At 44.8% G+C, this 13,670-nt stretch overlaps 1 protein-coding gene across 11 annotated transcripts in view; it reads right to left on the bottom strand.

Annotated features, from left to right (window-relative positions):
• CELF6 (CUGBP Elav-like family member 6) overlaps window positions 1–13,670 on the bottom strand; it is a 139,204-nt gene that overhangs the window by 11,718 nt on the left and 113,816 nt on the right. For 5 of the 11 annotated variants that reach the window (XR_005556253.1, XM_039339472.1, XM_039339477.1 and 2 more), the window contains 6 exons: window positions 12,856–12,991; window positions 11,366–11,515; window positions 9,949–10,011; window positions 8,207–8,287; window positions 7,523–7,666; window positions 6,014–6,169 (listed from right to left, as the gene is read on the bottom strand). Coding sequence is in view for 9 of the 11 variants with exons in the window: in XM_039339472.1 (XP_039195406.1) it covers window positions 6,042–6,169; window positions 7,523–7,666; window positions 8,207–8,287; window positions 9,949–10,011; window positions 11,366–11,515; window positions 12,856–12,991 (702 nt within the window). In the remaining 2 variants the exon portion in view is untranslated. Of the gene's footprint in view, window positions 1–1,235; window positions 1,343–6,013; window positions 6,170–7,522; window positions 7,667–8,206; window positions 8,288–9,948; window positions 10,012–11,365; window positions 11,516–12,855; window positions 13,001–13,670 lie in introns of all 11 variants that reach the window. The other 6 variants (XM_039339474.1, XM_039339475.1, XM_039339481.1 and 3 more) reach the window with 4 other exon arrangements.

The raw sequence follows: 13,670 nt of genomic DNA, 5'->3' as shown, positions 1-13,670 counted from the left end.
ACTTCCCAATCTTGGAAATGGGTGGACTTCAATTCCCACAATTGAGCATGGCTAGCTGAGGAATTCTGGGAGTTGAAGTCCAGACGTCTTAAAGTGGTCAAGGCTGAGAAACACTGCTCTGGGATCTCTTTTATCCTCAAATCTAAACTAGTATTGGTTGGTTTTTGATCTCTTTGTCCAACTTCTAGTCTTTGGGGTGTCTCATCCAAATTCTAATCAGCCTACTTAGCTTTGGAGCTGGACAAGGTTGGCCAAGTATTACCACCTGTTGAAACATCACAGTTCAGACCTGCTTTGTACCACATCAGATCCCTGATCTGTTGATCCAGTACTGTGAGCTTATTGGCAAGTTCCCTAAAGTTTCAGATACTTCTTCCTAGCACCCCTGGAAGATGCTGGGAATTGACTCTGAAGCTTCTACAGACAAAGCATCTGCCTGCACTCATCTGCTATAAAAGAGCATTTGGTATCAACGCTAGGGAGATCTATTATGTTCTTAAGCTTCTGCAACAATAGACTTCTTTTTGAGGGGTAACGTATCAACTATAAATATAAACAGTTATGGTTTTCCAGCCTGGTGATCTTCAGATATGTTGGATTTGAGTTTCCATAAACTTTGGGAATCCTAGACTGTAAGAATTGGAAGAGGCCATTTAATCCAACCCTCCAAAGCAGAAATCCAGATTAAAGTAGCCCTATTAGATAGTTAGGTAGATGCTGCTTGGACACCCTAGAGAAGAGGATTATGAAAGATCAGATCCAACAAATCAGGACTCGTATGAGGAAAATAGGGAAGATAGATAGGGAAATTGGGTGACCCATCTTGCTATTTCTTCTACAACCTAATTTCTAAGGTCAACCCCCAACCGTTTTATCCAGCCATCATGATCATACATAAAGGGCACATACATCATCGTCACATCACAACAGAGAAGAAAAGAAGAAGATACGAAAGAGGACAAAGTGGAATTTATGGGCTCAGAGAATCCACAACTAGTAAAAGACTGACCAATCAACACTCCAAAAACTAACCACCATGGGCATCAATATGGCACTGCACAACCGCCAGAAGAGAAGAGGAAGGGGTGGGTGGGAAGAAGAACTGATAATAATAATAAATAAAAAAATAAAGCAAGAGATATAGAAAGATCCACGTCAAGTTCATGCAACAAGATTACAACTGGCCACATGGCGTCATCGGAGAGATCGATGACAACATGAGTGAAGTCACTTACAGTTTCAGATAATTTGGAAGGGAGAGTTTTGTGTTTGGACCTCCCATAACAGCTAGAGGGTTGCTAGGCAACTGTGGGGTCATCCTTGGAGCTATGATTGGCCTGGTCTGGTTAGAGATACACAGTAGTGGGTGGGTCGGAGGAAACAAAAATATAAAGGAAAAAAAATGAATTGGTTTGATAGAGTTCCCAGGTTTTGTGATTGTTTCTTCTGGTGGTTCCTCTTCCACTTTAGAACTATCTCAGAAAGTTCCCCCACCCAGCTGTCCATCCCAGATCCCTTTCATGGAACTAGTTGAGTCCAAACAGAGCTAAAAAAAAAAAAGGGGGGGGGAGACCAGATGTTGCCTCTCTATAACAGTCTTCTGGAGAGATGTGTATGGAGATTCTCAGTAGTTTGTAGTTTGTCCCAAAGGTGCTTTTTCAAGAGGCAACTGAACTTTCTTGGTTTTTGCTTGAAGACGTTTCACTTCTCATCCCAGAAGCTTCTTCAGCTCTGACTGAATCCTTCCGTTCTCCACCATTCAGTCAGAACTGAAGAAGCTTCTGGGATGAGAAGTGATACATCTTTAAGGGAGAACGAAGTTCAGTTGCCTTTTGAAAAAGCACCTTTGGGATAGTCTTCTGGTTGAGCGTCTAGTCCCAATCTTCTCTCCGGGATGGATGATCCTGCATTTCTGTTTCAAGTAGGACAAATTAAATGTGCATTTCTACCAACGAATCAGCAAATACAGGGTGATATGTATGTATCTGTATGGAGCACATATACTTGCATTCTTTTTCCCCCCCGTATGGTATGATTTCATTTTTTAGCAATGGGTAGGTAGACATCCTAGTTCCATCTTCCAGCTGAAGGCAGGAATGTTATCTTAGGAAAGCAGAAGATAGGATAACTGATTCCAGAACATGTATCCCAGAAATTAAAATAATGTGTCAATAAAAGAGATCAGCATTTCTTCTAATAAGTTGATTTCTTTGCTTTTTTAAAACTTCCTTTCCATAATCTTAGAAAGCTGATAGAAGCCTGAAAAATCATTTTTCGGTTTTTCACTTTGGAATTTTTTTTTTTAAACCCTCCTTGTTCTTCTTCAAATTCCTAATTTGGTTTGGAACCATGGAACTCAAAATGGAATAAATTGTCAAAAAAAAAAGGCTTTATGGCATATAATCAAGTGATGCATTTAGAAGAACTGTGTCCCAGACTGAAATATAAACGGGGTGGTTAAAAAAGCAATTCCCTGAAGAAAGAAAGAAAGAAAGAAAGAAAGAAAGAAAGAAAGAAAGAAAGAAAGAAAGAAAGAAAGAAACGTAACTATGTTATTGCTCATCTCAATTCAGTAATATAACTCTAGAGAGGCCATATGTAAATTATCCAGAGCAATTCTAAATTGAATTGTAAATGTATTTTTCCAATCATAAATATGATACTTCTACTGTATTAACAACATTTAGCGCTGGACTTTTGGTAAGCATTCTTGACTGCTTTTCTACTGACCCCTATTGTGGTGAGCTTGCTTTGGCCAAAGTAAGTAAAAGTTTGTCAACTGAAGAGAATATTTGTAGTTCAAGGTGGAACATGGGGTCCTTGTTGCTCTCTGAGCTTGGTGGTTTTCTTTCAGACATTTCATTACCCAAATAGGTAACATCATCAGTGCTAGAAGCGAATGAGGGAGGAGGAGGAGGAGGAGGAGGAGGAGGAGGAAAGGGGTCCTTGGTGCTCTCTGAGCTTGGTGTTTTTCTTTCAGACATTTCATTACCCAACTAGGTAACATCATCAGTGCACAGATGGGTAATGAACTGTCTGACACTCCCCACCAAGCTCAGAGAGCATCAAAGACCCCACAAGTAAGGGATTGGTTATACCTCTCCCCTTTTACCATGCTTTGTAATGGCTTTCTTGCATGAGCTTATTGGCAACCAATGGCTCATCCTATCCAAGAATAACCGAGAACAGAGTTGCTCTCTACATTTTCAAACTATTGTTTGGCACATATTGGCATTCAAAATTTTCCAAACCACAAAAATGAATGCCGAGCTGAGAAGACTCCCTCTCTGTCAACTCTGCCCAAGTTGGTCTGGCGAAAGTAGGATTGGAAGCAAACTCACGAACCTGCTTGCAAGTCCCTCAAAGGGAAAAAAAAAAAAGATTTCTCTGGGGATTTTGTTGCTCTCTGGGCTGAGTTGTTTGCTTGTGAGCAAACATTCAAGCTCGGAGCGCAGCAGGGATTCCAGAGTTCAACCCTTGAGCTACGCATCTATCCCTTCGTTGCTCGAGATCGCAATGTTGGCTGCCTGAACCCATATATTTATTTTGAATCTCCCAGATTCCCTGAGCTCGAAGTAGTATCTGTTGGACTCTGAGGATGTTACAAGCAAGGGAGATCTTCCTTTCCTTCCATCATCTCCCTAGATCAGAGGTCCCCAACCTTTTGGGGCACCAGGGACCGGTTTCGTGGAGAGAGGTTTATCCATGGACTGGAGAGTGCGTGATTTTATGTGCTGCCTGCATCTCGCAGATGGGGCTTTGCTTGTTTGTGCGGACTAGTTGCTGGCATGCCACGGCCCAGTGCCGGTCCATGGACCAGGGGATTGGGGACCCCTGCCCTAGATCATAACCTGAATCGGCAAGAAATCATTTTCTGCATCTATCCCACCTGAAGCCTTTGCACTTCATCAAACCAAGTTCCTTCCAATCCTGGAGTAGATTATAGTAGATTAAAGTAGATTTGGAGAGGTGTGAGGTGGGGAGAGAGGGCACAAGCCCCTTTCCATGGAGTCTCCACCTCACTGAATGGTTTCCAGTGGCCGTTCAGAAATTTAAGAGGTTGTTACAGTGACAAGACAATGAGCAGCGTGGTGGCCTAGTGATGAAGATACTCGCTTCTCACTCAGAAGGTTGAGAGTTCAATTCTAGGTAGAGGCAGATGTTTCTCTCCCAGGGCGCAAAGGACATCTGCTGCGAACTCCACATAGGTGTCAGGAAGGGCATCCAGCTAGTAAATGCTCAGCTCCATCCAGTCGCCCAGATTCTACCCCGGATTAAGGGATTGCAGGGTCATAAAAAAGGAGCTGTAGTGACAAGACTTTAAAGGCTGGGCTTCTTTTTGACGGATCTACAATCAGTGCATCCGTATCAGATTCCAACTATACAAATCGAGAGGAACTCTCTTTCTCCTCCTTTCATTTGACCCAGTAATTCACTAAGTGGGGTTCAAAAAAAGGGACACTTGGGAGAGAAGCAGATCAATGGAGTAGTTGAGGGAAGTGAGGTTGTCAATGCACAAAGGGTGTATCTGTATCCCGGTGCCCATATATTATGTGTTTGCACGTCTATGGGCATGTTAAAAGTAGAACTAAATGTTCCCTCAAATTGAGCTTCTCCTGATGATGACCTGTATTCCATTAGGTTCTTGGCAACAGTATGGAAATATTCCTCACCACCCTCTTTCCAGGATGGTGTCCTTAACATTCCCATCCAGTTCTGGAATTTCTCACCCAAGTAACCAAGTCTAAATTTTGCTCAACTTTTGAGGGTAAGGTCTTCTAGTGCTGCCCCTTAATTGGACATCTATATCAAGCTGAGCCCTCACATATGTTCATTAAAATAAACCTTTATATTTTTCCTCAGTAAATTATTCCAAAACATTTCTCCCTATAAGTGTCTAACTTTTTAGCAGTGATAACTGGACTAACAAAGCGATCACTTTCTTCTTTACTATACTGCAGTGTTTCTCAACCTTGGCAGGTTTAAGACACGTGGACTTTGACTCCCAGAATTCTAGGCTGGCTGCGGAATTCTGGGAGTTGAAGTCCACGTGTCTTAAACTTGCCAAGGTTGAGAAACTGAACAGTAAGAGAAAAAGGAGTACTTTGTTAGCCAACAGGTCATCAAATGATGGAATTTAGTCCCATAAACTTGGTGATGGCAATTGACTTGGATGAATTTTCAAAGCATTGAAGAGATTCATGGAGGAGAAGGATATTGATGACCACTAATCATGATGGCATTGTATTCCCAACCGTATTGGAGAGAGTTATGAGCTTGAGTATCAATAGCAGAAGGAATTTTCTTACTCATTTCTTCCTGGAGGATTTCCCAGTGGCATTTGCTAGGTCAACAGAGAGTGGAGTACGACAGACCTTTGACCTCACCCAGAAAGTTCTTCTTGGACTTCTATCTTTCTACAGGCACTTGCACGCATGTGCACAGATCCTCTCTTCCTCTCTTTTACAAACACACACTCACACGTTCCCACTTAGAAAGGATTCCTCTTTCTATGTAACTCACCAAAGAGCAAATTAAGTGAACTTCGTTTATAAAGTACCCTGTGAGATATTTCCCGCCATGATATAGTTTGGCTCAAACCGCCAAACTCCTTGAGTTCCTCCACCTTAAACTGGACACCCGTTTCATGGTTCTCCACTCTGCTAGTTTCTCTTTGGGGAAAACGTCTCCAATCAGGCCTTCACTTCCCCAAAGGATAGTGGGAACAGAGGCCCCCGTAGCAAATTGCAATGATGCCCCAAGTGACTTGCTCTTGGTGACCTCAGCTTGCCACTCTTACATACACGTGTCCCAGTGCACCTTGACCCAGGTACGTAAGTCAAGTCACTGCATCAGGATGGCTTGGCTTTCATTACTGCCAGTTGCTATGGACACCCATAATTAAGAAGATGGTCATTCTGCCCTCTTGTTATCTGGGAAGGAAAGGCAGATTTCTGCCATCGTCTTCCTGAGCTTGGTTACCTGGCGGAAGCATCACCTGCCAATGCCTTACCTGTTTTCCAAGCCGGGGTGAACAGGGATCAGTAGGGTCGATTTGCATCTTTTGGCCTCTTTAATTGGACCTTTAGCCTCTTCATGCCGATCTGGAAGCCGTTCATGGCTTGAATGGCTGCCTGGGCACTAGTTGGATTGTCAAAACTGACGAAACCTGGAAAGGGAGCCGCCAGCCAAAGAAGTGAGTGATGGGGTGATGGGGTTGGTGAAGGGTCAGAAGAGACAAATGAAAGAAAACACACTCCTTGGCTTTTTGTTCCATAAGTTGACCGACGTAGGAGAAGGAATGGTAGAACTTGGAGGTGGAGTTAAAAAAAGGGGGGGTCAGCTTAGAACAGTGGTTCTCAACCTTTTTAATGCCACAACCCCCAACCGGTCATAAGTTGAGGACTACTCAACCGGTCGTAAGTCGAGGATTACTCAACTGGTGCAGCACCGTTTGCAGAAGGGGACTTTTGGCGGGCTCAGCAGGGCAGAGACAGCCTGGACAATTCCTGTTGGCTTTTGAAAGCCAAGAGAATTAGACTCTATTCAAGAGAGTCTATTCTATTGGCTTTCAAAAGCCAATAGAATAAAAAGGAGTATCACAGCTAAAGAAAAGGGGGGGAAAATGGCAGACTGCGTTGTTTGGCAACCACCATGAAATGGTCGTTCGACCCCAAACGGGGTCCCGACCCATAGGTTGAGAACCACTGGCCTAGAATCTCTACATAGTGACAAGTGGACTAAGTCTAACCGACCTTGAATTCCACAGACCTTTATCTAACTCCAAGGATATTAATCTTCTCAATTGGTTAGTACCCGGTTGGATAAAAGTCCACCGGAGTTCAACTGTGGTTGTTTGAATTTTTTGCTCAGAAGAGGATAATCTCAGCTTTGGTACTGCAAATTTGGTATTGTTTAAAGAAATCAGTCAATCAATAAAAATTCTAGCAAAATACTAGCCTGGAAGTTGTGTAGTGTAGCAGCCCTAGGAATCAACCTCATGCCTCAGATGGCTTCTAGGGAATTCCAAAATTAATTACTTTTCACACATCTCTGCTGGCTGAAATTTTTAAGGGCTGAAATCTCAGACGTTGGCCAAATCGCACGAGATACTGGTCTTTTCACATGGAACCTTACAAGATTTCAGGATGAAAATGCCACTATCTGGCAAGAGATTCTCATACAAGGTTGGATGAAATTATGGTGCTGAGATTACCAGTCTATTTATTTAGGAAATTAATTCAGAGTGTAACTTATGTCTGATCTCAAGTCTGGGTGCCTTGAGCTTAGGTCAAAGTCTCAGTCTGTTCGTCTGCTTCTTTCCCCAATTTCTAACTTGGGCTGTAAATTCTACTGGACTATTTCTTGGGTCTTGTGAATATTCAACTTTAATCTGCATTTTGACCACTGCATGTCCTTTGCTGACATTTCTCCTTTTGGCCTAACTTGTCTCAAAGCATTTCTAACGGAAAGCAAAACCAACTGATTAAGGGAACGTTGAAGTAAGTCTGTTGGAACTTACCAAAGCATTTACTTTGGTTGGTGGCACGATCAACAAAGACTTTGGCAGAGATGACGCTGCCAAAAGGAAGGAACATCTGCATAAGTTCTGCATCGCCAAACTCTTGGGGCAGGTGATAAATGAAGAGGTTACAGCCCTCAGGACCTAGGATGGCAACGTAGGGTACACCAAACAGGGGACAAGAAGTTGTGTAAGAGCAAAAGAGACCAAGTGTAGACAGCTGTCAACTACCGAGTACTGAACAACTTTTTTGTACGCCGTTGCATTTGAATCCTTAATGCGTTGGGTTTTGTCAATGAGCTTAAAAAGTAATTAATCCCCACCCATTGATTTGTTAAATAAATCTTCCCCACTCAGATGCCTTCCAAATGTATTGGTTTTCAATTCACCAGACCCTTAGCTAAAGTGGCCAATAGTCATATGGCATAATCTAAAATGTTTTCAACACTGCATGTTCTCCTGAGAGGCAGACTAACTTCTATAACATTTAGATTCTTTTTTTACTCTTCTCTTGTATACTTACTATTCTTTTACTTTTAGACAGGTCTCTTTCACGTTTCTACCAAGCCACCTTGATCTTGCCCCCCCCCCCAAAAAAGGAAGTTGCTCAGAAGATCTTGTGGGCCTTGTGGAATGGGGTTCCCCCTCTCCTCCCCAAGACCCAGCCTTTGCATTCCTACTCACCTTCTCTCTGTTGCTGGGGGATGATGGGAGTTTGCTGTGGGAAGGCTTGGCTGATTGGTGCATAGGCGGCTGGATATGCTGCTAGAACACAAAAACAGAAGGATCAGGCCCAAGCAAGCATAACGCTCTGCTTTCACGGGAGAAAGGGTCACACCAAACCCGTGGCTATGGTCCCAAGTGAGTGTGGTCATGTTCTACCACGTACTTGACCCTACTCAATTCTGAAAAGAGATGCATGCATCTCTCTCTATCTCTCTCCCTCTCCTCCCTCCCTCTCACACACACACTGCCTACCCACCCACCCCACACATGTGCAACATCAAATACAAATAACTCTAGGCCAGAAGATTCCACCGTCTAGCTTGATTGATCTGGAGAGAACTTGCACTATGGTGAATTCTATATAAACTGAACCTATTGGGTAAGATTAGTAAAACCCAAACTATTGCCCTTCGGGTGCTTTGGAGTACGAGTCACACTTCCACTGGTCCTGCTGGCTGGGGATGATGGGTGTCAAAGTCCAACCTCCTCCAAGAAAGAAGATGGTGGAAAAGCACAAGGAAGCCTTGTCTTCAAGACAGCCTGCCTCTGATCTCCAGCCCTTTCTCTTCTTTTCAGTCCTCCATCCCACAACAACCCATCCAGCTGAGCAGGGAAAAATGCAGAGAACAATTAGCTGGATCGCTAAGGCGGTTCCAGGGACTTGCCAAACTGTACAGTCACCGGGTCATTCCAGGGAGCAATACAGAAAGACAGCCCTTAAGAAACAGCCACAGACTGGAAACATGCAATGTCCTTTCACAAAACATGGAAGACTCTTGGATATCTTGTATAATTAAGAAAGTAAACCCAGTCCCTCTTTAGAATAGAATAGAGCTGGAAGGGACCTTGGAGGTCTTCTAGTCCAGCCCCCTGCTCAAGCAGGAGAACCTACACCATCTCAGACAGGTGATTGTCCAGTCTCTTCTTAAAAACCTCCAGGGATGGAGCAGCCATGATTTCTGGAGGCAAAACTGTTCCACTGGTTGATTGTCCTCCCCGTCAGGACGTTCCTCCTTAATTCCAGGTTGCTTCTCTCTTTGGTCAGTTTCCAACCATTGTTTCTCGTCCTTCCCTCTGGTGCTCTGGTGAACAACTTGGCCCCCTCTGCCTTGGGGCAGCCCCTCAGATACTGGGACACTGCTACCCTGTTGCCGCACCAAAAACTTCATTCCTAGCACTGATGATGTTTGGGTAATGAAACGTCTGCAAGGTGGCAACCAAGCTCAAGGGGCACCAACCTACAAATATCCCCCTTTATTGAATCAGAATCAGAGTAGAGCTGGAAGGGACCTTGAAGGTCTCCTAGTCCAGCCCCCTGCTCAAGCAGGAGACTCTATATCATTTCAGACAGGTGGCTGTCCAGGCTCTTCTTAAAAACCACGAGTGATAATTTCTTGGAAGCCCAACCCTGAAGTTCCTTCGTGACATGATCCATCATCACTTCCCATTTTCATCCCTACCTGTGGGAGAGCTTTCTTACTCAGGTGCAGTTGATAAGCCAAGGTACTAGCCACACACTCATCCCTAACCTCATCCTGCTCTTCAAAGGTGCCAAACAAGCGAGGCCGGTTGCCTTTCCCACACACCCCCTCCCAATTTGCATCACAAAAGTTGCCAAGGGACTGAAGCCAGGAAAGGACAAGACCCAGGGAGGAGGGGGAGGAGGGGGGGGGGACAGAGGGCCAAAGCAATGTTGACACCTGCATAGTGCTGCATGCCTGCGTAGGCTTGTTGCAGGGGGTCTGCCACGGTGGGACTTTGAGCTGGGAAGAGAAAAGAAGGAAAAAGGTCGAGAATAAGCAGAGTCCACTGGAGAACAGGTGTCAGAGCAACAGTGACCAGGGGTCAAAGTTACCAGGAGGGGACCGGATCCTCCTCTTTGACTTGCAAACCCTGGTAAGAGCAACCTGTGGCCATCCAGATGTGGTGGCGTGCCTGTTCCCATCCTCCTTTCCCCTCTGGGTTTCCCAGTTCACGCAAGTGGGAGATGGCTTTTAGCAACATCTGGAGGAACAGTGGAGATCATTACCAAGAAGGTCAGGATTGATCTTGCCTGCATAATTGGAACAATCCCAGTGTCCTGTTGGGGAGGTTTACAATCCGCAGTACCAGCAGCATTCAGCCCAAATTTAATTCAGGGAGGCACCAGTACCGCCATCTTAAACCTTACCTTTGTAGGCTCTGAACTGCATTTTGGGGATGCTGGAAACTTGGAATGAGCTGTTAGTAAGTTTGCAGGAACTGGAATTTGAGGCTGTACCTAATACTTGGTTTCAGATTCCACTTCCTGCAAACTGTGAATTGCCACCCTTTATGGATGGTACAAAATGACCAGCTTATAAGCTTCCCTCTCTAGCTGTGTTTCTCAGACTGCGTCCCTTTAAGACCTGTGGATTTCAATTCCCAGAATTCCCCAGCCAGCACCTACTAGCTGGGGGATTCTGGGAGTTGAAGTCCACAGATCTTAAAGTGGCCAGCTTTGAGAAACACCGCTCCATAGTCATTTCTTTTGTGCAAGAATGACCTCCTCATTCTTACTTTAACTCTCTGTGCTCATGACGTTACCCATGTCTTCTTCCCATGCCACTTTTACAGAGCCTTATTCGTTATCGCAAGCCTCCCAACAACCACGACCCCCCCCCGGCTAATGCATCAAGTCACTCTCTCCTGGGCAGTTGCTAAAAGTCCTCCACTTACAACTGCAATTGGGATCAGAACTTCCATCACTAAGTGAGATGCTTGTTAAGATGCCAATTTTATTATTTTTTTTTCCCCCATGGTCCTTAAGCAAATCTTCACAGACATGAAGTGACACACAGGATGGTTAAAGGAATCCAGCTTCCCCTATTGATCTGGCTTGTTGGAAAGGGTCTGGTAAGGTCACAAACAGCAAACCACAAGCCACATTTTCTATCCTAAAGGAGGACAAGTGATAGTCCCTGTAATGAAAATATCACAAGGCAGGGTGGGGGCTCAATGGCCGTATGGGGCTGAGATCCGGGGTGGGAATGAAAAGAGCAACAGGGCTGAGAGAGGATCTTTCTCCTCTGCTTTAGCACAGATGGCTACGCTTAGCACCGTCTCCACTGACGACCCTTCCTGTGTCCCAAATCTTACCTGGGTACGGGTGGATCCCATTGGTGTAAATGGTTTCCGATGCTGGCTGTCCGTTAGTCTGTGGCGGGAGAGGGCTAAACCCATTGACGCCAATGGGTGTAGCTATGCTGGGGACTGGAGCTGCGCTGATCCCTGGAGGTGTGCTTGTACCTGAAGAGAGAAGCCAAAGAGAGGTAGAGAAATTAAGACCAAGCCGGAAAGGGGAAGGAAGCATGAAGATGGCTAATATGGTTTGCTTCCCGCTGTATCTGGGGAAATCTTGTGGAATGAATAACCAAACTGGAAGATCTTCTATCTAGTCCAACCCCCTGCTCAAGCAGGAAACCATTTCAGATAAATTGTTGTCCAATCTCTTCTTAAAAACCTCCAATGTTGGAGCACCCATAATTTCTGGAGGCAGGTTGTTCCAACCGATCAATTGTTCTCACTACAGGAAATTCCTCCTTAGTTCTAGGTTGCTTCTCTCCTTGATTAGTTTCCATCCGTTGCTTCTTCTCCTGCCTTCAGGTGCTTTGGAGAATAGCTTGATTCCCTCTTCTCTGTGGCAGCTCCTCAAATATTGGAACATTGCTATTATATCACTCCTCGTCCTTCTTTTCATTAAACTAGACATAGCCAGTTCCTGAAACCATTCCTTGTATGGCGGAAGTTTGTTGGCTTGTTCATTACTTTTGGAGACCACCCAACTTCAAAGTGACTTTAGGTGGATTATAGTTTAAAACCATGTTTCTCAACCTTGGCAACTGCCGAGCTTGAGAAACAGGGGCATAAAACAAAGCAAAACAAAAGCAATCCAGAAAGAATATAAAACATCTGGATAACTGTGTCCTAATTAACAGAACACCAATAGGGCCCCAAAAGGCCTGGAGATGTTTTTAAGGACCAGCTTTAGGTTGAGGGTCACATGGATTTTGGAGGATGGGGGAGCCATGGCTGTGCAGTGGTTAGAATGCAGCATTGTGGGCTAACTCTGCCCACAGTCTGGAGTTCAATCCTGACCGGCTCAAGGTTAATTCAACCTTCCATCCTTCTGAAATCAGTCAAATGAGGACCCAGATTGTTGGCCTCAAGATGCTGACATTGTAAACCACTCAGAGAGGGTTGTAAAGCACTGTGGAGCAGCATATTACTACTGCTAGTGCTGTTGCTATCAATCCAAATGTCAAATCCTACAGCAGGACTTGCTGTCTACGAAACCAGCACACATGTGCTACTGTACTGAAATTGGTTAGGGGCAATGTCTTTACATCAACACTGAGTTCTTCCTTTTTTAGCAACAGTGCCAGGGCTATTTCTTTGTTAAAAACAAAACAAAGAGAGCTTCACCAGAGGCTGAATGGTCCGAGAAGTCCACCTTGGGCAGCCATCTTCATTAATGGGAAGTTGCTGAGACAGGGAACTATGGTGGAGGAAGCTCTGAGACTAACTGGACTTCCATCTGGCTTTTCCTCCTGGCTACCCCAAGAAGACCATATAAGGAACCTCCGTACCTGATGAGGGTGTCATGGAAGCCGCCACCAAGCCGCTCACATTGAAGGCAGCCATCTGCTGCATCTGTGCTGCCGCGATGGCTGCCATGGGGTTGAGGCAACTTCCTTGTGCAGCAGCCATGAGCGCTGCCTGCTGCTGCATTATCTTAAGGAAAGAAGACACACAGGGGGAGAGAAGGAGGGAAGGAGAACAGCCAGGGAAAGAAAGTGGAGGACAGGAGAAAAGGAAGAGGGGAAGAAGGACATCGTTAGTATGGACTTCACTGATGAAGATTGGTCTTCTTTTTCTAGTCAGGAACAACTTCTAAGGAAATGAAGGCTGGCCTGTTGGCTTTCTTGAGGAAGTTCTAGTCCTATGAAGACTAATTTCATAGGGACATCAAAATGATGCTTTCAGATGGCCAACAGCCTTGACACTGTCTCTTTCTTCAACATCTATAGAGATTCTCAATCATCCAGGTCATGGTTGTCCCAAAAGGCTAGGTTGACCCTTAGCTTTTTGCCTTGAAGATGTGTCACTTCTTATCCAACAAACTTTTTTCAGTTCTGAAGCAACTGAAGAAGCTTCTTGGATGAGAAATGAGTTGTCTTCAAGGAAAAATCTAAGGAAGTCTAGACGCCTTTTGAAAAGCACATATGAGATGACTTCTTTCATCAACCCTCACAGTGAGCCATGTAAGAAAGTCCATCCTAACCAGCAATTGGTGCTAAGGCCAGGCTGGAGAACCAGACTTGCTCCAGATATTCCAGAATGTCTGGCATCTCTGTTTTCTAGCCATGCTGTCTTGGGCTGATGGGAACTGGAGTGGAGAACA

Source organism: Crotalus tigris, unplaced genomic scaffold (assembly GCF_016545835.1).
Source record: "Crotalus tigris isolate CLP2741 ecotype Arizona unplaced genomic scaffold, ASM1654583v1 scf7180000017735.2152567, whole genome shotgun sequence".
Lineage (NCBI taxonomy): Eukaryota > Metazoa > Chordata > Lepidosauria > Squamata > Viperidae > Crotalus > Crotalus tigris.
This window is presented reverse-complemented; position numbering and strand designations above follow the sequence as displayed.